Source organism: Chelonoidis abingdonii, chromosome 1 (assembly GCF_003597395.2).
Source record: "Chelonoidis abingdonii isolate Lonesome George chromosome 1, CheloAbing_2.0, whole genome shotgun sequence".
Lineage (NCBI taxonomy): Eukaryota > Metazoa > Chordata > Testudines > Testudinidae > Chelonoidis > Chelonoidis abingdonii.
The window spans coordinates 93,571,471-93,595,961 of NC_133769.1; the positions used below are offsets into that span (position 1 = coordinate 93,571,471).

At 42.5% G+C, this 24,491-nt stretch overlaps 1 protein-coding gene across 2 annotated transcripts; it reads right to left on the reverse strand.

The window, feature by feature from the left end:
• Positions 1-5,650: 5,650 nt before the first annotated feature.
• HEBP1 (heme binding protein 1) lies at positions 5,651-16,829 on the reverse strand. Of its 2 annotated transcripts, XM_032797433.2 has the most exons (4): positions 16,670-16,829; positions 14,848-14,986; positions 13,329-13,509; positions 5,651-8,828 (listed from the first exon to the last, which is right to left on the reverse strand). In XM_032797433.2, exons 1-4 carry the CDS (start codon positions 16,745-16,747, stop codon positions 8,657-8,659), a joined length of 570 nt encoding a protein of 189 aa, XP_032653324.1. In that variant the 5' UTR covers positions 16,748-16,829; the 3' UTR covers positions 5,651-8,656. The 2 variants fall into 2 exon arrangements, with proteins under 2 accessions (XP_032653324.1, XP_074923700.1); XM_075067599.1 differs by lacking the exon at positions 16,670-16,829 and having other exon boundaries at positions 14,848-15,103.
• Positions 16,830-24,491: the final 7,662 nt, after the last annotated feature.

The following is a 24,491-nucleotide window of genomic DNA, read 5'->3' on the forward strand; positions in this document are numbered from 1 at the left end:
GGTAGAGGACTGAGGTTGAGGAAGACAAACATACCACCATAGCGGGTGGGGCATTTTTTTTTGGTGTGTGTGTGGTGTGTTATATATATATATATATAGACACACACACACATGTATCCATGAATCTAGTCACTGAAAGGGAGAGGGACTGTAAATCAGAAAAAGACAACTGTAAGCCCTCCATACCTGACCTCCATCTTCTTTCCTTTGAGCTAAGCTGTTGGGAGAAGATGATATGGCTACAAGACTCCATGGAGAGAAAGACTCTGGACTGCCTCCCACTACCAGGCATGCTTTTCTATCTGGCTGAATGCTAGGAGAGCAGGGGGATGTGTAAGTAGATGAGAGAAAAAAGAGTAACAAAGTAAAAAGAGAAGTTCCAACCTATAGAGAAATAGGGCTGCTTAATTAAAAGAGACTATTTTTACACTGTGCCAGTTTCTGTTCGGATTGGATCTTTTCTTTCTTCCTTGGCTTGAAGCCATCACAACAGCCATGATCAGTGCTAGTTGACACTTTTCTGGATACTTTTTTTTTTTCAATTAAAAGAAGGAAATAGCCTTTTCTGACACTCACATTTTTCATGTAACATTGTTGACATTCCAACCAACTGTAGGGAAGGGGTAGTCAATTATTTTTTGTCAAGGTCCAAATTTCTTGGTCAAGATATAGTCAAGGTTCAGACTCCAGAAAAAAAAAATATTTTGGAGTCCGTTCAAAAGTGTCTGACAGTCCGGATTTGGCCCACAGTCCACCTATTGACTACCCTTGCTGCGGGGGAGGGGAGGGGAGTTATTTTTAAAGCAAAACTTTTATTTAAATTATTATTGAAATGCTTTGTTTACTGAAAACTATATTTCCCATAAATTAAACATTTTGATAACACTTTTAAATAATATCGTGAGAGTCATCCTGACAAAATGGATCCATTTTGAACCAAGCAAAATGAAAACACCTTCCAAATGTCAAGTAATTCCAAAAGGATAAAGATCAGCTTTGTAAATAAAATCAAGTTCTTAGTCTATTTATTTTTGTGGAACTAGATATTGTGTTTGTTGAAGTGCACTGTACTGACAGAAGCCCTGGGTACACACACCGGGTCTATTTTGGGTATGTTCATAATATTGCATGAGTTCCACTATGGTTTGTCATACCAATGATATGGGGTTCTTTATGATAGGTGGGTTACAGAACTGAAAATGCTGGAAAAGTATTTTGCTTATTTTTGCTTTAGAGTAGTTTGGAACACACCCTCAATATGCACAGTACTTTGCCAGAGTTTGGGTATCACAATGCTCTAATGCTCAAATTCACTACTGGTTACCGCAGTATAGAACAGAGGCATTTCCCTTTAGGAAGACGTGAGAAGAAACACAGCCTTCTCCCTGCTACACCTTGCGGCTTTAAAATAAGGGTTTTTTCTGAATTCTACCTGTTTGAAGTGACATTCAGACTTCACCCCCACAATTTTTATTTTTAGATTTTTCCCTCCCAGGGCCAGTGAGATATATGCAGAGCACCCCCCACCCTCCAAAGATCACTGCCTCAGTGCCAGGAACAGGAGAAAATCCTGGAGGTGTAAAAACTGCAAATTTGTCTCTCTCTCCAGTCTTTCTTGCATTTTGAAAATTCTAGACTTTCATTAAAAAAACTGCAAAAACCATTGTACTTTTTCCTCTTTCTGTTGCCAAGATAGCACCATCAAAATGTAAACAGATGGGTTGCTGCTCTAAGTTATTAACTCAGCTTGGGAGAAAACTGCCTCCAGCCAAACGCTTGGGAAAGGATAGTTCTGTGGTTACAGTGCTACACGTACCTGCAGACCTGGGTTCAATTTCTGGATTTGCTACAGGCTTCCTGTGTGACTTGAGGCAAGTCACTTAATCTCTGTGTCCTGGTTCCCCATCTATAAAAGGAGGGTAATGACCCTTCCTCTGGGTGTAAGCCTTTTAGGGTAGGGGCCATCTCTCACTCTGTGGATCTAGTTCCTATCACAGTGCTGCCCCATGCTCAGCTGGCACCTCTAGCACGTTGTTGTAAGGCAAATAACAAGCAACACTGGCAAAGACCTGCCCGTCCTCCACTCCATTCACCTCAAGAGGAAGTAGAATAGCTCCTTTCTGCAGCTCAGCCTACCACAATGAGGTGTGATCTTCAAAATGTAACTGGGACTGCACAAATGCTGCATTATTCAGGGCAAGCAGTTTGTTTTGTTTTTCCTCTAAATTAAAAAAAAAAAAGATAAAGGCTCTTCATGCAGTGTTAAGGTTGCATGGTTAACATTTACAAAAAGTCAGGCAAGACACGAGTTAATGGAACATGAACTCCCGCACATTGTACAACCGACCCCTGGAGTGGGGCTGCCAATTGGCCTGGAGTCTCCAGGAATTAAAGATTAATCTTTAATTAAAGATTATATCATGTGATGAAACCTCCAGGAATACGTCCAACCAAAACTGGCAACCCTAACGAGGGCTTGCTTCTCCACTGCCTTGTGCAGTCACTTACACCCAGGCAACACTAGTGTAAACTTGCTATCACACTGATTTGGATTATACTCACTTTGCACAGATTTAAAATCACTGCTCAAAGGCACAAAGTAGGGGAAAATCAGGCCCTTGCTTTGACTATGATTTTAACAACCTAAAATAATGAACGTAAGCAAAAGAAACAGGGTGTGTACTACATATATGCCACATGGCCAAGTAATATTGCTCTAGCCTAGGAGCCTTCACTTGTATGCTTCTAACTCTGCAGGCTTAATGTTGCATTAACCTAGTTTTTTCCCTTACATTTAATTATACCTTGGTTAAATAACATCAGTTTGGGAAAGGGATTTTAACTGTCTCTTAAATGTTGATCCAAGATCTTTCCTTACTGAGCTTGATCATAAAGAGGATTTAGAAACTCTTCAATCTTTGATTAAAGAGCTAGGGTTAGTAGAGACCTGACTGTAGGAAAACAACCCTCACCAGGAACCATAACATTCAAAAACCAGTAGGAGAACACTTCAATCTCTCTGGTCACTCAGTAACAGACCTCACAGTGACAATTCTTCAACAAAAAAACTTCAAAACCAGACTCCAACGTGAAGCTGCAGAACTGGAATTAATTTGCAAACTGGATACCATCAGATTAGGCCTGAATAAAGACTGGGAGTGGTTGGGTCATTACAAAACCTAATTTCCCCACTACTTTCTCCCTACTGTTACTCACACCTTGTCAACTGTCTGTAATAGGCCACTCTCCTACCACTTCAAAAGTTATTTTTCTTCCCTTGGTATCCTGCTGTTAATTGATTCATCTCATTAGACTGACCTAACATTTGGTAAAGCATCCCCATCCTTTCATGTATTTATACTTGCTCCTGTATTTTTTACTTCATACATCTGATGAAGTGGGTTATAGCCCATGAAAGCTTATGCCCAAATAAATTTGTTAGCCTCTAAGATGCCACAGGACTCCTCGGTTTTTTTGCTGATACAGACTAACACGGCTACCACTGAAATCCCAGAACTGTCATGCTGCATGCTACCCTCCATCTTAATACACTGTTTTGGGTAACATTTTTTGCTTACTTTTTGCCTTATAATTTTTTTTAGAGTTTTAGATGGAGTTTGTTTTTGGTGCTCTCTCCTCTTTTACTAATTACAGGATTTAGTTATGCTGAGTCTATTTCCTCAAGATTGGAAAAGGTGATCTAGCTATCTCCTTACATCGAGGCTGTTTCTATTACTTGCTCATGCTCAAATTAGGGAATGTATTCACATTAATACAAGGGATATTACAAGTCCTAGAATGGAACGCAACGCTTTTCAAAAGCCAGTTAGGGGACAACCAGTTGTTTGTTTGTTGTTTCCACAATAGGTATTAAAGAAACACGAAATGGAGAGATTTCCAAAAGCTACAAATGTCAGCAGTTAGGCACAAACAGCCATTCAATTTTTTCTAGGAATTGGGTGTCTAACTCCTATTTGTGTCTTTGAAAATCTCCCAAGCGTCTAGTTCCCAAGCAGGCTGTCTTAGAAATCAAACAGTATTTACACAGATTGATCTCCTAAAACATCTGAAACTCAGAGCACTAGGAAACAAGAATTTGGCCTGACTAATACCCATTCTGTGCAATGTATTTTATTTAGGGCTAAGCAGAAAGATTATGAATGGGCTGACAAAAATAGTAAGCTGCTGGCTTGGATACTCATGAGAGATTGAGTACATTCCTGCTGCTCCATCTATCATTGTCGAGGATGGTACTGTTACCAGTGATCCCACTCCAATAAATCAGGTTTGGGAACAGTTTTATAGTAGGTATCATATATCTATGGCTACTTACAGTCCAGTTAGAAGTGATGTGTTTTTAGATAAATGAACTCAAAATACTTAGTGAAGAGCAAGCAGTTGCACCTGATACCCCATTACAAAAGAGGAATTACTTTAACTATAGCCAGCCAGGTGGCAGTCTAGAAACACTCAACGCAGCCTTGCAAAACTATCATGAAAATTTGCCACTTCCAACCATAAAATCTACTCTCCTTCCCTTTACCACAATGACTGATGAGAATGAAAAAAAAAATATGTTGTTTGCCCGTCCCCTCAACGGGAGTAGAATGTTGTAGGACAACCCAGAGTTAAATGGTCTGCCCATCAGATTAGCTCTCTTATATTCACCATTCTCTTCTTAACTCAATATTAGATATATTTATGTGTTGTCAAAACAGGTCTTTCCTTCATAAATCAACAAATCTCTGATTCTTGCAAACTTAGGGCCAGAGCCTAGAAACACACACAAGTAGGAAAACTCATGAGTTAAGTTACTGGTATATGTGTTAGAGAGCCAAGGTGGGTGAGGAAATCTCTTTTATCGGACCAACTTCTGGTGGTGAGAGACAAGCTTTCAAGCTTATGCAGCTAACCAGCTTGAAAAGAGATAGCTTGAAACCTTGTCTCTCTCACCACCGGAAGTTGGTCCAATAAAAGATATTATCTCACCCACCCTGGCTTTCTGGGACCAACATGGCTATAACAACACTGCATGCAATGATGTGTGTGTTTGCAGGACTAGAATAATGAGTTAGTTACCAGTTTGCTTAAGCCACTGTGGTCAGGCCAGAGTGACCGGTCCTGTAGGTGCTTCCTATCTATATTATGTTTTTGAACATGGACCTTCATATTTTGTCTCTGTTACTATTACACTGCAAACTGTTTGTCCCAATATATGAGAATCAATCTGTTCAGCCTTCTGGCTGGTCAACCGTACAGAATGAGAGATTCAGCTAAAATATCTGCAGATTCCTTTATCTCTGTTAATCAAGAAAAAGTATTTGCTTCTGCAGAGTGGGATTTTGTTGGTGACGATGAAGAAAATAAATGTTGGAGATATTTTTTAATTAGACCAAATTGCTTCATGCAGCTTCTTCACATTTCATAGGGAGAGAGTTTCAGGTTTCTAAATGTTTTTGGCTGCACAGCAAGATCCATGAAGTAATAAAATTAGCTTCCAATTAATTCTTTGCAGTTGAGTCTGGGATAGAGAGCTGAGAACTGTAACACTTGAAGTACACAAAAGGAGATATAAACAATAAAAAAAACCATTGTCATTCAAACATGAGGCACTAGACGAAATTAACAAGATAAATCCAAATGGGGCTGGTTTTGTATCATCCAATAAAAACAATCTCCTTTTACATTTTATTTTCAGTTAACATTTTTAAATGCACACTCAGTTTTCAACAATATCACTCAGTTAAGATCAGAGGCGCATAAAATGTGTCATTTTCAGTGTTCATGTTCACAGATAAGGGCACCTCACAGGAACAAAAGAGGTTACATGAAATTTTTTGATGTGATTAATTGTATTATTCTCCTACAAGGAATGTGTTTAAAAGGTACAGAGAACATAAAAGAGGGAGGACTGTGCAGTTGTTAAGTCAATTAAGGAGTTGATCCGTTATGTAATGAAGTGGGTTTTGTGGCTCTAATCCTGTAAATAAAAGCAAGTGTGTAATTTTATTCAGGTGAGTAGCCCCATATAATTCAATGGCAATACTCACATAAGTAAAGTTACACAGGAGTTTAAGAGTTGTATGATATAAGATATTATCATGGAGTCATATCAACCCTTCATTATCCACACATACACTTAGATAACTGAGGCCAAACAGTTTTTTTATTTAGAGAGGGATCAGTGGCTAAGTATAGATACTGTGACATGATCTGTATCCCAAACACATACACATGCAAGATTTTCAACCTAAAATCAGGCTCTTCAATCAGTGACAAAACACCTTAATGGCCTGCTCTTCAAAAGGGCTGAGCAATCAAAAGCTCCCCCTGCCCTCTCAGATCATTTGATCAAGTCAGGAAATTCCAAGTTGCAATTTAAAAAGTCATGATTTTTTAAATGTTGTAAAGAATGGGAAAACGGAAACTAGATACTTTTGCTTGTTAAGGAAGCTGCTGTTCAATTGGAGTAATCTCACTGAAATCAATGGGATTACTCATGGGATAATGTTCTGTTTAGTTTGCACAAGGGCATCAAAATCTGACCTCTAGGGTCTATGGGAGGCAAAGCCTGTGGACTTCGTAACTCTCAGCCTTTAGTCACAAGCTCAGTTCACTGCTTGATGTTAGGAAGGTGCTTATACATTTTGTGAACTCCTCAGTCTTCTACAGTGTGTTGATCCAATCTGGAGTGTGATCACATCAGGTTTATTATTAGCCGCTACACATTCTAGAATTCATCAGCTGTGGGTTCACATCACTATAGCACACCTGTCGCCTCGAGCCCCAGAGGACAGTGCTTATACTCCATGCAATTCATATGGAAGAATCCCAAAATAAACCCTAGAATTTAAAAACAAGATGAACCCAAACCCTCCATTCTCCACATGGTTAGACAAGAATAACCGTGTGCATAGAGAGGTTCCTTTTGTTGTGTAGAACCTTTTAAAGGTAGCACCTGCTCTTTAACAGTTCATATTCATTCCTATCTATTGTTTTACTGTCTTAAAAGCAAAACCTCAACTTTACAAATATATCTTTGTCTACCTATTTCTTTTTGGTCCATCTCCCCTTCAAGAATTATGCTCCAATGTCTTACTCTAGCCAACTGTTACTTTAGTTCTAGCTTTTCCTCTCTTCTGCAAGAATAAGCTACCCACCTATTCTTTTTCCTAAACCAGCCAACTGTTCAGTGAAAGTTGATCAGGCCCTTTACTGTCAGAAGTCCAAAGCTCTTATTTAACTTCAGTGGAAGGAAGATCAGGACCTTAAGCTTCCCTTCTCCCTGAAAAACTTTCATCTCAAGAGGATCACCTTAACCTAAAACATCTTGACTGGCCAGAGCCCGACTTCCATCTGAACAGCTTCTCCTTTGGCTTTCAGGATGAAGCTGTTCCTTTTAGTAAGCACCCTTGGGCATTCATGCAGAGAGATATTATAAGAATGTTGCTCTTAGTTTGAGTTAGCTGAAATTATAGACACACCTGTGTAAGTGTAGTATGTGTGTCCGTCCATGTCTGATACTTTCTGACATCTGTTGGCAGGACCACTGACAGCTGAAGTGTTGGTTTGATATGTACCAGTTAAAGAAATTACAGTGTTCACAGAACTAATTACGCCCTTACACACATGAATGCCAACATTTGCAAAAGTGTCTACATAAAATTAGACACCCAAATCTATATTTTCAAGACAGCTGAGCCAAGAACCTCGTGCTCACTTCAGTGGGAGCTGTTGTGTGCACAGCTCTTCTGAAAGTCAGATACCTATGTCAGAGGTTCCAACTGTTGAGACTCTTTACCCCTCTGTATACATTTAGGCCAATACAGATTTCATTGTCATGTCCAATTTTGACCCCTTCATAGGCTAGTTCCAGAGAAAACATACTATAAACACTTAATAGACACAAAGAAATAGTCACAAGATTTTATCGTACATTATCTAGTGATTAATGGCAACAGGTCAGTAGTTTACACTGAAGAGTTCCATCTCCTAGTCAGGAAGCTGTAAAAATAATCTTGGCTCTTCCTCTCGAGCAGGTTTCTGAATCAGATTGTTGGGATGCTATTCCCTTGTGCACTACTAGGAAATGGAGATGATGCTATCTTCACTGCACAGCACCTCAGCAACAGCAATCTAACCCTTTATACTCTTTCTGAATGGAACAGATAAAGCATCAGTGTAGCATGGAATTAAGCTATTGTAACACCCCATCAGAATGGAAAAGCCACATGTTATAAAGATTTTGGTCGACAATAGGCATCTCTCAGGTTTCAGAGGAGCATAACAGGCTGCCAGTGAATTCAAGCAACCCCCACCCGTTAGTGAGTGCTGATTGTGCAAACTCTTTGGTGCAGCTGGCTCATTTCCCCACCTGAGAATAAGGGAGTCTAGGAAACAGGAAGAGCACTAGTACCTGAGAGAGTGAGATCCTAAAGCCAGGGGATCCTTCAAGGAGATAAGCCTGGCAGAAGGCTTTGTTGGGGAGGGTTCATGTTGTATTATTTTTTAATTATATTTTTGTTAATAGCTGAGACCGCTTCTTTTTTGACTCCGCGAGCCTGTGGTTTTGTTTGGAACAGGGCGAGGACTCCACCTACATACAAGAAGCTGGAGAAGACATCAGCCTCACTATACACCTTTGCAAGCCAGTGGCTCACTCCTTCACAAACCAGACTTCGTTGCGTCGCCAGTACGGTTTCATGGGGGGATCGTAGCCATTACACAAGTAGAAGTCCTTGCGGTAGGCTGCCTCGCTCCCCAGGGCAGAGCGCAGCTTGGCGGCATAATTCACATAATCCTCTTCCTTGGCATAACCACCAAACTGCCTGCAAAGGAGCCAAACATGGAGACACTGAGTGAGACAACCCTGAAATATGGTGACAAAAGGGGCAAGAGGGAACAAGACGCTAAAAATACATAGTGATGTAGATCCGTGCTGTGGCTTTTTCCTGAGCTATCCTGTCTGAATCTAGTGCAGGCAAAAAGTGTTGGCTTGAGAGGTCCAGAGACTAGACAGCTTTAGTCATTCATAGATATATAAAGCATGGGAATCACCTGTACTAGCCCCCCATGTCCTGCCCTACATCTCAACCCAAGCTGAAGGGATAGCTTCTTGTAGTGAAGGGATAGGTATCTCCAAGCCCATTCAATTCTTGACCTTTGTGCTGAGCCTGCCAACACAAATGTTAATTGTGGGGTGAACACTTGCCTGCTGGAACCTGAACTATGAGAGGAAGCCAAACTCTAGCTAGTTCAAGTAAGAGAGGGATAAAAAACAACAAAGGGCTGCTACTGATTCCTGCAGGAACAGCCAACAGCATGCTGCTCATCTTTGTTGACAATGCCGCCTGGCCCCATGGAGGCAACCAAACACAAAAGCTGGATTGTGGCAGCATTCAGACACACCGCAGGAGCTTCCAGACTGCAAAGGGAAAGGCCAGGCTAGATAGAAACATCTCACCAAGGGGGAGTGGATTTTAATTCAGCATACGTGTGTGTGTGTAGCAACCAAACAAAATACCAAATTGCTGTTCAATCCTGAACGACAATTGATGGTTTGATTCTAGTTTCTAGAGGACATGTGTCCACATTACCATGTGGCACTAACTGACCCCGAGTTAGACAGCTGGTGGGCCGTGACCACTATTTATCTATCTGTTCTTAACTCTCTCATTGTTACTGGCAAACCCTCTTACGGTCTATGGCCAATATCTGTATCATGAATAATTTCAACAGAAATTTGCTGAGGGACTTCCAGACTGATACGAGAGACAGAGGAGTATTCTGCTCATTGAAAACTAACAATCACAAAGGAAATGTTAGAGAAGAAAACCCTAATGTATTTATTTTTACATCATATTTACTCCTTTGTTCCTATTTCCAGCCCCTTCCTCCCTAAAAGAGATGTCCAGCCTGAAATGCCATCCATAAGTGGCAGCCTGATCACAGCAGCTGAACAAAACAGTGGTTTTCCTTGGCACAACAGTGACACCCCAGTGGCCAGTTAGGCCAACAGAATGTTATTTCCTAGGGAGTTCACAACCCAGTTTCTTAGCTGAAAGTGGCAGTTGGAAATTATTTACATTTTCTCTCTTCAGTTTGCAGGAGCTGCCATACAGGAAGTGACGAGGAACATAAGAAAATAAGAAAGGCCATACCGGGTCAGACCAAAGGTCCATCTAGCCCAGTATCCTGTCTACTGACAGTGGCCAGTGCCAGGTGCCCCAGAGGGAGTGAACCTAACAGGTAATGATTAAGTGATCTCTCCCCTGCCATCCATCTCCATCCTTTGACAAACAGAGGCTAGGGACACCTTTCCTTACCCATCCTGGCTAATAGCCATTTATGGACTTCACCACCATGAATTTATCGTTTTCCCTTTAAAAACACTGTATTAGTCCTAGCTTCACAACCTCCTCAGGTAAGGAGTCCACAAGTTGACTGTGCGCTGAGTGAAGCGAAGAACTTCCTTTTATTTGTTTTAAACCTGCTGCCTATTAATTTCATTTGGTGACCCCTAGTTCTTGTATCGTATGGGAATAAGTAAAAACGTTCCTTTATCCACTTTTTCCACATCGACTCATGATTTTATATACCTGCTATTCATATCCCCCTTATCTCCTCGTTCCAAGCTGAAGAGTCCTAGCCTCTTTAATCTTTCCTCATATGGGACCCTCTCCAAAACCCCTATCATTTTAGTTGCCCTTTTCTGAACCTTTTCCTATGCCAGGATATCTTTTTTGAGATGAGGCAGGACCAGCGTCTGTACACAGTATTCAGATGTGGGTGTACATCGATTTATATAAGGGTAATAATATATCCAGTCTTATTCTCTATCCCCTTTTTAATGATTCCTAACATCCTGTTTGCTTTTTTGACCGCCTCTGCACACAGCGTGGACATCTTCAGAGAACTATCCACAATGACTCCAAGATCTTTTTCCTGATTCGATGTAGCTAAATTAGCCCCCATCACATTGTATGTATAGTTGGGGTTATTTTTTCCGATGTGCATTAAATTTAATGTGGATAAATGTAAAGTAATTTGCCATTTTGTTGCCCAATCATTGAGTTTTGTGAGATCTTTTTGAAGTTCTTCACAGTCTGCTCTGGTCTTAACTATCTTGAGCAGTTTAGTATCACCTGCAAACTTTGCCACCTCACTGTTTACCCCTTTCTCCAGATCATTTATGAATAAGTTGAATAGGATTAGTCCAAGGACTGACCCTTAGGGAGCACCACTAGTTATCCCTCTCCATTCTGAGAATTTACCATTAATTCCTATCCTTTGTTCCCTGTCTTTTAACCAGTTCTTAATCCATGAAAGGACTTTCTCTTTTATCCCGACAGCTTAATTTACATAACAGCCTTTGGTGAGGGACCTTGACAAAGGCTTTCTGGAAATCCAAGTACACTATGTCCACTGGATCCCCCTTGTCCACATGTTTGTTGACCCCTTCAAAGAACTCTAATGGATTAGTAAGACACGATTTCTCTTTACAGAAACCATGTTGACTATTGCTCAACAGTTTATGTTTTTCTATGTGTTTGACAATTTTATTCTTAACTATTGTTTCGACTAATTTGCCTGGCACTGACGTTAGACTTACCGGGTCTGTAATTGCCAGGATCACCTCTAAAACCCTTTTTAAATATTGGTGTTACATTAGCTAACCTATTCTCAAAACATTTGCTTTTGTTAACAACAGGTTTAGGACCCTGGCACAACCAAGGTAGTGCCTGAAAGTTGTTCTTATGTGAAAGCAATTTACTGACATAGGTTAAATAAATTGATGATCTCAGTCCAGTTCCTAATAGGCAAGTATTCACTCCTCCCATATTCACACAAATTATCACCACTATTGCACTAATATGCCACTTTAAGAGCATAAGAGCTGCCAGACTGGATCAGACCAGTGACCCACCTGTTTCCAACAGCTTCAGGTGGGGTGTACAGAACAGGGCAATTTGAGAGAAATCCATCCCCCGGCTTCCTCGCCTGGCTTTTGGCAGTCAGAAGTATAGGGTTGCCCTGAGCATGGGGCTCATAGACTCAGACTTTAAGGTAAGAAGGGACCATTGTAATCTCTAGTCTTGCATCCCTGACCTTCTTGACTAATAGGTTAATCAGTGGCTATCCTCCAACCACTGATCTAATTATTTTTTTGAACCCAGTTACTCTTTTGGCCATTACAACATCCCCTGGCAATAAGTTCCACACGTTAATTGTGCATCACGTGAAAAAGTACTGCCTCTTGTTTGTATTAAGCCTGCGGCTGCCCATTAAGTTCATCTGGTGGCTTCTGGTTTTTGTATTGTGGGCAAGGGCAAATAACTTTGCCATTCACTTTTTCCACACCATTTATGATTTTATAGACCTCTATCATGTCTCTCCCTAATCATCTCTTTGCTAAGCTGAACAGCCCCAATCTTTTCAGTCTCTCCTTGTACGGAAACTATTCCATACCCTTGATCATCTTTATTGCCTTTCTCTACATCTTTTCCAGCACCGCAATATCCTTTTTGAGATGGGGCAACCAGAACTGCACAGAGTATTCAAGGTGTGGGCTCACCATTTATATATAGAGAGAGATTTATATAGTGGCATCATGATATTTTCTAATGTTCTATCCCTTTTCTAATAGTTTCTAACACTGTTAGCCTTTTTGACTGATGATGCACATTGAATTAAAGTTTTCACTATCCATGATGACTCCAAAATCTCTTTCTTGACTAGTAAAAGCTAATTTAGACTCCATCATTATATATGTGTAGTTGGAATTATTTTTTCTAATGTACATTACTTTGCACTCATCTACATTGCATCTCACCTCCCATACTGTTGCCCTGTCACTTAGTTCTGTGAAATCCCTTTGTAATTTTTCACAGTCAACTCTAGACTTAACTATCTTGATTAATTTCATATCACCTCCAAACTTTGCCACTTGACTGTTCACTCCCTTTGTTGTCAGTCTCATCCCCCCTTCAATGGCGTGAAAAAGAAACTTGCACTGCTAGCGTCCATGTTATGTACAGAGACCATTCATCTCCAGGATTGCAAGCTGCCATCTTTCACGGACACTACATTTGCTTCGAAAGTTAAAAGAATTCCGTTTGCTTTGTGCTGAAACATGAACAACATTAAGAGGGAAGCATTTTTGTTCAGTCTAGTAGGCTCCCTGAATCCTCCACTATTGCATACACATCAATAACCAATGATGAGTCAGCTGGCAAACATAACTGTATTCTTTAGAGCACCCTGTTCTTTAGAGCATCCAAAGCGCAACACTTTCCAGCTGTCTGGGAATACTGAGATCTGCCCCTTACGTGGAATAAATGGTCATTCCTTCTCGCTCTTCAATCTGAATGCTCTCATCACCAGGACGGGGAGGGTTGTCCTGATATTGGCTCGGAATCCGGAGTGAGACCTTCACTTTCTGCTGTAAGGAGCTGTCCTCATCAGGAAAGGCAGTGATGGAAACTGGCGCAGTCATACCCATTCCAATCCCTAAGACAGATACAGACCGAAGTATTACAAGCAGAGTCCAGGCCCTTGAGAAACTAAGCATTAGGGGCTGGATTTTCAGAGGTGCTGAACATTCACAACTCAGAGTGAAATCAATGGGAGCTGCCAGGGCTCAACACCTCTGAAAATCAAACCCTAATACACAGGAGTTTCAATAAAGAGACAGACCAATGACCAATCTGGGCCAGGATCCTGTGTCCTTCAGTAGCCAGTGCCAGATGCTTTATGAATAGTTTAATCAGTGTAGGCCCTGCAGCATGAGGCCTCAGCTGAGGCAGAACAAAACACTCCCTGTAGGAGCCACTGACTCAGAACTCTGAGCTGTTCTAGCTCCGGCCAGGACTGTGTGTGATCCCACCCCAACATGGTAAGCTATTGATTTGTTATTCTCGGAAGGTATATCCAGCAAGTTATGACTACAACTCGCACTGGAGATGATTGGTTTTCCCTCTCTCCAGGCTGTCACTGGTTGCGAAACCTCAATCACTCAAAGAGAGGTAGCAACAACGATCTAGCTGTCATAGAGCGCTTTTCCTCAGTGGAGCTCCAAAGTCAGGGTCATTATCCCCATTTTACAGACAGGGATGCTGGGGCACAGAGAGGTGAAGTGACTTATCCAAGGTCATGCAGCAGGCCAGTGGCCAAGTTAGGGATAGAAACCAGCTCTCCTGAGTCTCAGTCCAGTGCTCTATCCTGTCTTACCTATTCATACACTTAGGTGCAGTACGTCTCATCTCATTGCTATGGATTATGGTTAGAGCTACCTTCCCTCATCACCACATTTACTGACTAACTGTGCTGCTGCAATTGCTGTTCTTTCCAGAACTGCAACCTTCTCCCTCTTCCATTCATTCCCCCTCTTCCTGCCACGTGCTACTGGAGTCTGTATACCTGCCTCCCTCAGACATCTGGGAAAGATGCAAAAGCATTTGTAGGTGACTTATAATTACTCTGTGACCCTCCCCCCACACCCTTGTTGTGGGATATTATTGAAGCACCTTGCTTAGTAAGATGAGAATTGGAAATTAATGGAAGTTTATTATTTACTACACTTTATTATTAATTAGACTAGCCTGTGCAATTACAGTAGCTAAGATAACAGCTACAAAGGTAATCTCTGCCATCACCACATAAAAGGGTCGGCCCCCTGCACATACAGCGAGTTAAGATGCAAAAACCACACACCATATGCATACACGTTGAGAGCTCCCCTAAGAAGCCACTTAGACTGTCCTTTAGAAAATACAACTACAAATCCTTCTCAGAGACAGACAAGATGAAACTAGCAGTTGAACAAAGGAGGTCTGCAAAGTTTCTGACCCTTATCATTGGTTCCTCCCACATATTTCAGAAGCTTGAGCACCGCTTCCTTGGAGGCCTCATCAAATTGTTTCCCAGCTACCTCCACTGTAGCAAATTTCCCACCTTCGCATGTCCTTTCTTCATAGGTTACCTCTTCCTGGAAAAAGAACACAGGCAGATAACACATCCACCTGAGAGATGCAACGCTCCTCATGACAAGGAAATTGCCTCCCTGGGGAAAATTAGATCCTAGGAACATACACTGCCCCCCACCCCTCTCCACATACCCCTCGCATGTAAAGACCAGTTTCAATGTTAGGTGGAGAGACTGACCATGGAGTTGTCAGTCTCTCTCCTGAGTCTGATGTCATCATATCTTTGCAGCAGAGCAGATCTCAATATGGGGTTAACCACTGTTTGTGATACCAATGATGACAGGGACAGGGGAGAAAAATGAAGATAAAATAGGACAACTGTAACCTAGACTTGAAAGGCCTGAGCAAAATAAACGCTCTATGTCACCTTGCTCCCCTTGGAGCAGCCCTGCAGGTGAAGGCTCCCCTATCCACCCTGCATCCCTGGGAAGCACCATCATCATAGAAAAATGCTGATCAAACCAGTTACACACAGCAGCAAACCCTAGCACAGGAGTAGGCAACCTATGGCACATGTGCTGAAGGTGGCATGCGATCTGATTTTCAGTAGCACTCACACTGCCTGGGTCCTGGCCACCGGTCCGGGGGGCTCTGCATTTTCATTTAATTTTAAATGAAGCTTCTTAAACATTTTAAAAACCTTATTTACTTTACATACAACAATAGTTTAGTTATATATTATAGACTTGGAGAGAGAGACCTTCTAAAAACGTTAAAATGTATTACTGGCATGCAAAACCTTAAATTAGAGTGAATAAATGAAGACTCAGCACACCGCTTATGAAAGCTTGCCGACCCCTGCCCTAGCAGATCACAGCAGAGTTCTTTTGCAACAAGGAGCAAGTTGGATTCTGAAGGAGGAAAGACCTGAGCAGACCAGTTACTTTCACATTACTATCCACTGAGGACTCAACGCCCTGCTGATTCTCTGGGGTGCACAAGATAGTAAGGGAAGAATGGTAGAACTTGATAGACACAGTATGTGTATGCATGAGTGCAGGTGTGTTTTGGGGGTGGGGAGAACAGGCAAAACCAAAACTCTCTCTCTGCATGGATAGAATTCACAGAAATGGATAGCAACCAGAAAGAGGGCCACAATGCAAGGCCATACTTTCTCGGCGTTTGCTGCATTAGCTCAATAGTCTGAAGCCCTGTTTGACAAGAGTGCTGTGTGCACCCCGTGTGGAGATAAGGCAGGCAGACACGCCACCGCGCCCAAAACACTGGATGCAGGCGCTGTCTGCAACTTGGCCAGTTGTGCAATGGCAGTGACTTAATTCCTTTAAAAAGGAAGGAGAAATAATAAGTCACCGCCCGGAAGTCTGGGCAGGGTGATTGGTGCACCCGGGGGAAAAGGCCCCATATTGACACCAACACGCGGGAGTTCTGGAGGCTCAGGCGTGGGTTAAAGGAAAGGATCCCGGCTCATTGCACACAGCTTCCTTGTGTGTGTGTCAGCCCCCGGGAACTGGATGATTAGGGGAAGGAGGAGCACACGCTTCCCTTCTAGACGGTTTACACGGGGGCAGCAGAGGCGCCTGGGGGGAGGGAAAGGGGGAGCATCTCCGTTTAACACCCCAACCCAATCACTCTGCCCCCAAACTCCGGGGTAGATCTCTGGGAGGGGGAAGGGGTAGTTCCTCCCTACCTCGCTGCCCTCCAGCTCCCAGGCAGCCCGTTCCTACCTTCTCCCCTCTGCTCAGCACCTGGCAGGGCCACCCCTCCACCGACCCGAACAGGGAGTTCCTGATCACCCCAAACATGCTGGCGCCGCCGTCCTCTCAGCGCCGCGGCTGCAGCTGCTCCTCCTCCCCGGGAGGCCCCGCCCCGGCAGCAGCCACTTGCCTCCTTCCATCCCCCCCTTGCTGGTGTGGGTGGGGACTGGGGAGGCTGGTGCGGGCGGGGCGGGGGGCATCTGACGAGTCACAGCAGAGGTGCCCTTTCAGGGGCGGGTTGTCGCCCCCAGGTCCCACCCTTGGGCTTCCGCGGGGGCGACCCTCAGAGGGGAGCGGGCTGATCATGGGCACGTGCACACGTGTGCAGAGATGCTTGACCCACGTGCCTTGGATTTTTGGCACACCCTTTGGCATCCAAAGGGACATATCCGGACATTTAGGTACTTGCATGCGGCTTCTGAGCCTAGGGTCTCTGTCTCCTGCACTTTCAGCCAGTGTATGCCCGCCAGCCGGAGGCACAACATCATCCTTCTCCCGTCACCACCTCGGTGGTGTAGTCTGGTGGCTAACTTGTAGGACAGGCAATCAGAAGAGCTATTGCTAGCTCTGCCACAGACTTTCCAATGTGGCCTCGGGCAAGTCACTTAAGCCCAGATCCTCCAAGGTGGAGGCCATCAGCTCTCTCTACCACCTTCCCCCCTATCAGTGGGACTGAGCTGTGGGGTAATATCTGCTCCACAGTGATTTCTGTTTGTGTTTTGAGATCCTCAGGGGCTAGAGGTGTGTAAAGGAGTGGTTTGTGCAAGGATGTAAATAGTTTAGCTATAGATTGTATTAACAAATTATAGGAAGGATTATAATGAGCGCTATCAGAGTTTGGAACTGGGAAAAGCTGATGCCTCTGAGGTGACGCAATGGAACAAATTGAGAAATTCTGGCATAATAAAGCACAAGATCAGATAGTATTCATCCAGGAATGTGGAGGAGGATCTGAAGGAAATAACAGGTGAAATACAGGGAATACTGACAATGATATGTACTATACAGTATATGCTAAAGAAAGGTAAGTGGGGTGAGCATCATCAGCATGGAAACATGTCCTCTGGAATGGTGGGCAGAGCATGAAGGGGCATATGAATTTTTAGCATATCTGGCACGTAAATACCTTGCAACGCCAGCTACAAAAGTGCCATGCGAATGCTTCTTCTCACTTTCAAGTGACATTGTAAATAAGAAGCAGTCAGCAGTATCTCCCGTAAATGTAAACAAACTTGTTTGTCTTAGTAATTGACTGAACAAGAAGTAGGACTGAGTGGACTTGTAGGCTCTAAAGTTTTACGTTGTTTTGTTTTTGAGTGCAGCTTTGTAACAAAAAAAAATCTACATTTGTAAGTTAAACTCTCACAATAAAGAGATTGCACTACATAGTTATATAAGGTGAATTGAAAAATACTATTTCTTTTGTCTATCATTTTTACAGTGCAAATATTTGTAATAAAAGTAATAATATAAAGTAAGCACTGTACACTTTGTATTCTGTGTTGTAATAGAAATGAATATATTTAAAAATGTAGAAAAATATCCAAAAATATTTAATAAATTTCAGTTAGTATTCTATTGTTTAACAGTGCGATTTATCGCAATGAATTTTTTTAATTGCAGTAAATGTTTTTGAGTTAATCACGGGAGTTAACTGTGATTAATCAACAGCCCTACTCATAGGAGCAAGACTATAATCAACAAACCCAGAGCTAGATACTTAGGCTTCTATACGCTGAATAGGGAGAGAGGTGCCTTAGAAGGCTAGCCACAAAGCCAGCACCTAAGCTATCCAATGGGAGACGCCGATGAGAGGAGTGTGTGCTAATCCCCACCACCTCACAGAATTAGGTGCCTAAATCCATGCTGCAAGGAGGCATCTAGTGATTCATAAACCCGGGGAAGATGGATGCTCAGCTGCCTAAGTCATGTGTAGAGCCTGATCTGATAGGCACATTCAGAGACTGTTTACCAAATTGGGCCCCTCAAGTGAGTTCACACAAAACCAGTGAGGTGCCCAATTTTCCTTATAACCCAGTGGTTAGGGCACTCATCCAGGATATGGGAGATCACTGGTTCAGGTCTCCCCTTTGCCTGATAAGAAGGGATTTGAACAGGGATCTGCTGCCTCTTGGGGAAGTGCCCTCACAGCTAGGCTATAAAGTCATTCTAACTCTTTCTCTGGACCAATCAATATTTAATAAAAGTAGAACAATTTAAACAGGCGGTATTGAGGGAAAGTCACATCAGACTATTCTTGGACAACAGGTGTGAAAGAAACTGCCAATAATGACAAAGCCATAGCTGTAAGTAATTTTAGTTCATTCACCATTTTATTTTCTAAACTAGCTAATAATTTTCTGAATTACCAAAAAAACAAAAACAAAGCAAAACAAAAACAAAAATACCACACCTTCCAACTCCACATTAAAATTTATTTTATTCTTTAAAAAAATATTATGAGTGGGTTCTGGGAGCTGAATAGTTTCACATCTGACCAATATTTTCCATCTGTACAGATTCTGGAAACCTGGCAATGGGATCTCCATACGTGAAGGATGAACAAGTAATTAAAACTGACATTTACAGTGTCTCTTATCCACAGATCCTAAAGCAGTCAATAGACTTTAAAACCATAACCCCAGTCCTGCAAGCAACATGTGCGAGACACTACCACTAAGCAGAGTGGGAGTTCTGTGCAATACAATGTGAGAATTGATAATATGTAATAACAAAGCAAATGCTGAGATAGTCTTTATTTCCTGTTGTTCTACTCAGTCATTTACTTAAAAAAATTATGAACTGTATTACTGTGCAGTTCTTGACAAAAGATGAAGACATTTGTTCAGAGGTACAGTAGCATGTTCCTATCAGCCTTTTCTGCCTCCTTAAAATATTTGCAAACAATTGTCATGTTGCCCTCCTACTAGCCATTTAGCCAGTCTAGATACAATGCTCTTTCTTTTTGTGTGTTATTCCATTAGGTTGTGTGTGTGTGTGTGTGGTTCTTCTCTGCATTTTCTGCCAGTTTACTAACATTTCAGGTATGAAGTCGACCAGAACAGAGTTCAATATTGTAGGTGAATTTTACTAGTTCTGTACAGAGCAGGACAATTACCTTTGGACCTGTTTGGTCCATGGTATCACTTTTGGTAGCAATAGAAATGAAAGTGTCACTTTGTCAACTCCCTTTACCTTTTCATAAGAAGAATACTTTCCCCCAGGGTCTTGAGAGAAAAACTGTTATATCCTGTCTTGTGTTTATCCTTCTCTTATGTCAGAGGGCAAGAGATCAACCACTTCATCACCACTTTGCCTAATTTTCATCTAATTTTTGTTGGGTGAAATTCATCTCTATGCAGAAGGTCCACACAAGGGCTATCTACCACTTATGTCCCACCTAAACCATGTTTTGAGGCCTTAACTAGAACTTAAGTGATGCATAGGTCCTGTGTAGCTTCTCTGCACAGGGGCAAATTTCTCCCACTATGAGCCTATATTTTGATCAGTGAGGAGAGGAAAGACACAGGAATTTCATTGGCTCAGAAATCCAAATCATGATTTGTTTGTGTGCTCAGTAGTCTCTCACTTTCTTCCCAAGGCTAGCAAGAGCAGAAACACTGCAGGGAGGATGACTAAGGAAGGAGAGAGTGCACCATTTTCCTACAACTTTTTACTGCTATTCAAATGGAGTTTCACTGATGAACTTAAAGAGGGAAGTCCTGTGAGTCAAGGAAACTCTTGAGATGCAAGGCCTTAAGAGGAGTACTTTGCAGAAGTTTACTGGAAAGAAAATCTTCCATTTTCTCCTGAATCAAACCCAGGTCTTTCTCATAACAGCTAAGAGTGCTAACCATCTGACTGGTCCAGAAATCCACATTAAAATCAAACAAAACTGAACATAGTGGTTAGAAGGGTAGGTATCATATGCTCACTGAGTGATAGATCTGTGTGTAAGCCGAGTCAGCATGAGCTCTACCCTGCCATCTGGTGGTGAATTATGGGAAGTGTGGAAAGAATTTCAGAAATTGTGAATTCTCAGATATTTGCATGGGCACGCCCAGCATAGCCCAATGCAACCTGGGATGGTTATTTTGATAGCTCTGGGATCCCCAATTTCTTTGTTATTGGGGCAGGATAAATAAGTGTTACCACCTGATTATGTGAACGAGGAACTAGGAGACTGCTTTATGACAGAGATGTCTCAATATAACTTAAGTGACACTTGCTAAACAAGGGACATGGGTTCCAATACCCAATGAACTGAGAGGGGTGGGCATCTGTCTCCTTTCTGGGCCTGGAACACCAATTGCACAGTCTCCTCTCTCCACTATAAAAGAATAGAGCTAATTTTGATTCCATTAGGAGTCCATCTAGAGACTGCTGAGCTGAGTTCATGTTGGGCCAACCACAGTGCACCCAGGGCTCCCCTACTAAGAGCTGAGCTGAGATCACTGAGTGCTGTGTTAAATAGTGGGGGAGCCTGAAGACCTATCGTTAAGCAGCTGGAAAACTGGAGCAGTTTACAGCATGTTGGAGCAGCCCATGGAACAGTGAGCAGAGTGAAGTGGTTTGCAGGGATGGCTGGAGGAGTGGCACAGCTGCTGTAGGGGAGCTGGTGGTGGTGAAGGCTGCAGCAGAACTCCATAGAGAGGCAGAGCAGTTGGCCCTGGCCCATGTAAGGTGCCCCTTAACACCTTGTGTGGACTTCCCCCCCCCCATTTCCACCCAGGGTGTAGGGGTAAAACTCTGCAGATAAACTTTTGAATTCTGGGGTGGCACTGACCAGAGACTTTCGGGTTGTTGGACTTTGGGGTGATTGGGCTTAAGACCCTAAGGGGGAAAGGACATTGCCAAATGTACTTGGATGTGGGTTTTTGCGTTATGGTTTGTGTTTATATCCTGTTTGTGGTGTTTCTCAATGTGATGCCGCATTGTTTCCTTCCTTTATTAATGGATTTGCTACACTCAGACTCCGTGCTTGCGATGAGGGAAGTATGCCTCCTAGAGGCGCCCAGGGGGTTGTGGTATGTAAGTGTCCCTGGTCACTGGGTGGAGATTGAGCCAGTTATGCATTGTGTTATTGAAACGGAACCCCTGGATACTGAACCCGACCCTTGTTGCTGCCAACTCAGAGGGGCAGAAGGGTTACATGTGCTATTACTGAACCAGGAAAGCTCCTCTCAGAATTCCTTGGTTAATCATTTGGGGACAGACTGGAACCAGGTGAGTTTGGCACCTAACCTACTGAGGCACTTCTGAGAATCCAGCTAGGATCTTTAGGAGCCTAAATACCTTTGAAAATCTGGCCCCTGGTCTCCAAGGCCCAGATCCTCTACTATATTTAGGAGTCTAACTCCCATTGAAATCAGTGTGAGTGAGGTGCTTACATACATTTGAGGGTCTGGATCCAAGTGGCTTGGTTGGCTGTGTAGTGTTTTAAAGACTGCTGTCAAGATCAGGCCTACATTGCACGTGATTAGTGATTTTTGGCACCCCTAAATAGATGCTTAAAAGGGACCTGATTTTCAGAAGGTGGGTGCTTGGCACTTTATAAGAACCAAGCCCCATACAGTGTCTAAAAGTGGGCCCCCCAAAACTGAGGCACCCTAAACCACTAGCAATGTTTGAAAATGTAGGCACTGTTCCCTGTTATCCAATGCCTTGTGAAGTCCCTCCTCCCTCACACGCTTTAAAGACAGCTGCTTGTCAACAGAACATGCTTTCTATGAACAGTTTGTAGATTGAAACCAAAATTTTCAAATGTAGCCGCCTAATGTTACGCATCTAAATAAAAGTGGTCTGGTTTCTTTTCAGAGTAGCTAAGCAAGCACTATTCTCCCTGAAGTCAAATGCTCAGCACATTGAAAATCAAGTCACTTTTATTTTGGTACCTAAATGTTAAGTTGGGTGCCTAACATTTGAAAATTTTGGCCTAAGTGTCCAAAGGTATACATGATCCCCTAACCCCTGAGTCCATAGTTCTCTGTGAAGTAGAATAGAGAGAAAAAGGCATCTGATCTGCATAGAAGGAATATAGTTGGCAATCCAAGGGAAATGTGAGGACAACTGTGTAGGAGAAATATACAAACACTTAACTGGATTGAGATCAACAACTCATCACACCTGGGTCACAACACAGCCATCATCACAGAGCTAGACTGGATTTGACCCAATGACCTACATTTGAAAGGCAGCTCCATAACCCATAACTGACAATCTCCTGAGGCATCCAGACTCTCATTCATACTTCATTCAGTCTAATAGTCTCTCATTGATAAAGGCTTGCAGAAGAGAGAAAGATAGAAAGTTTTCTTTTCTTTTTTTCTGGAAGAATGCTAATTCCGCTGAACTCTCCTGCGGATGTACATCCTCCTCCTCTGGAAAGGGAGCCTTCTCAGCTGCATACTGCTGAGCCTCCGTCCCCTCAGGGCATTGAACCGGATAGGAGAGAAGGCTCTGCTCAGTACACTGAGTCGTTCGTTCAGTTCTTCCAGTCTCTTCTTCATTGAACGTACTTCCTTCAGAAGGTCATCAAGTGCCTCGGAGACGGGATGGAGGCTGTAGATAAAGGGGGCAGTACAGGTAGAATGACCACACACCTGGATCCACTACTTAAGACAGAAAGTAAAACAACTAATAGCTCATACTTTTATAATGTCTTTCATCCTGGCAGATTCCCAAATGATCTATAAAATGGGCTTTACATTTTCAGAAGGGACTGGTGATCTAGAGTCCTTCAGATTTTGGGTGCCCAACTTGAGACACTTTGTGAAAATCAGGCTCCTTTAAGGTGTCACAAGTTAGGCTTCCAAAATCACTAGTTACTATTGAAAATTTAGACCACATATATATATAACTTCACAGCCTTTTAGGGCAGGAAGTGAAGAATAGCATTTTTGACTGAAACTGCCAGAGTAATTTGAGTGGGCAGAATGGAATTATCCAAGCTGAAACTTGCCAAGATAATCAGGCTAGCACCTAGTCTTGTGAATGTGTCAAGGGATCTTTAATGGGCACAAATGTCCTGGACCAAAGTTTTACATCATGTCTGAAAGACAGCACACCCCTTAGCACCATGCTGGACCATCTGACTCAGTACAGAGTTAGAGGGAAGACAGCTCCCCTGAATCACTTAACACTGATAGCTATACCAGCTTCTAGTTTCGTTTGGAGATCTTCCATCCAAGTCTCAACCCTGCCTAACTGGGTAGATCTGATAACTTTAGAGTCTCAACTGTTATTTGTTATTATTGTTGTTATTAACCCAGTAGCAGCCACCATGTGTTAGATTTTTTCCCCAGATATTTAAGTCACAGTCCCTGCCCTGAAGAATTCACCATCTAAGACCTGTAATACTATGCTATGACATTAGAGGGGGGAACAAACTATACTGATACCATTATTTAGAGGGAAAATCATGCTCCGTTTGAAGAGCCCACACATGACCTAACTACCAACTGAATCCCACTTGGACCTTAATTTGAATAGACATTGTACAGGCCTTCTGCACAAGTGAACTTCACCCTGATACCTAGAGCTGGGTTGAAAATCAGAAAATAAACTGGAAATATATTGATGATATTTTTGCAACAATATTTGCTTCCTTTTTTTTTTTTTTTGACCAACTACAGAGCTTGTCAATTTTTTTTGTAACCTGAAATTTTTGAAACAAAACAAAGCAGGGAGAAACCTTTTTGCAAATCCCTGTCCCCCGCCCCTGCCCTTTTCAACCAGCTCTGATTCTAGCATTTCCTAGACAGCTGTTTCTCGTTAGAGAAAAGTCTGTATT

Excerpts from the sequence above, each read along its gene's own strand:
- HEBP1 (XM_075067599.1), bottom strand. The coding sequence starts at position 15,088 with ATGTTCCTAGGATCTAATTTTCCCCAGGGAGGCAATTTCCTTGTCATG. Across the intron at positions 13,510-14,847 it reads GGGAGGAACCAATGATAAGG|GGATTGGAATGGGTATGACT; the intron begins GTCAGAAACTTT and ends TATCTGTCTTAG. Across the intron at positions 8,829-13,328 it reads GGAATGACCATTTATTCCAC|GCAGTTTGGTGGTTATGCCA; the intron begins GTAAGGGGCAGA and ends GCTCCTTTGCAG.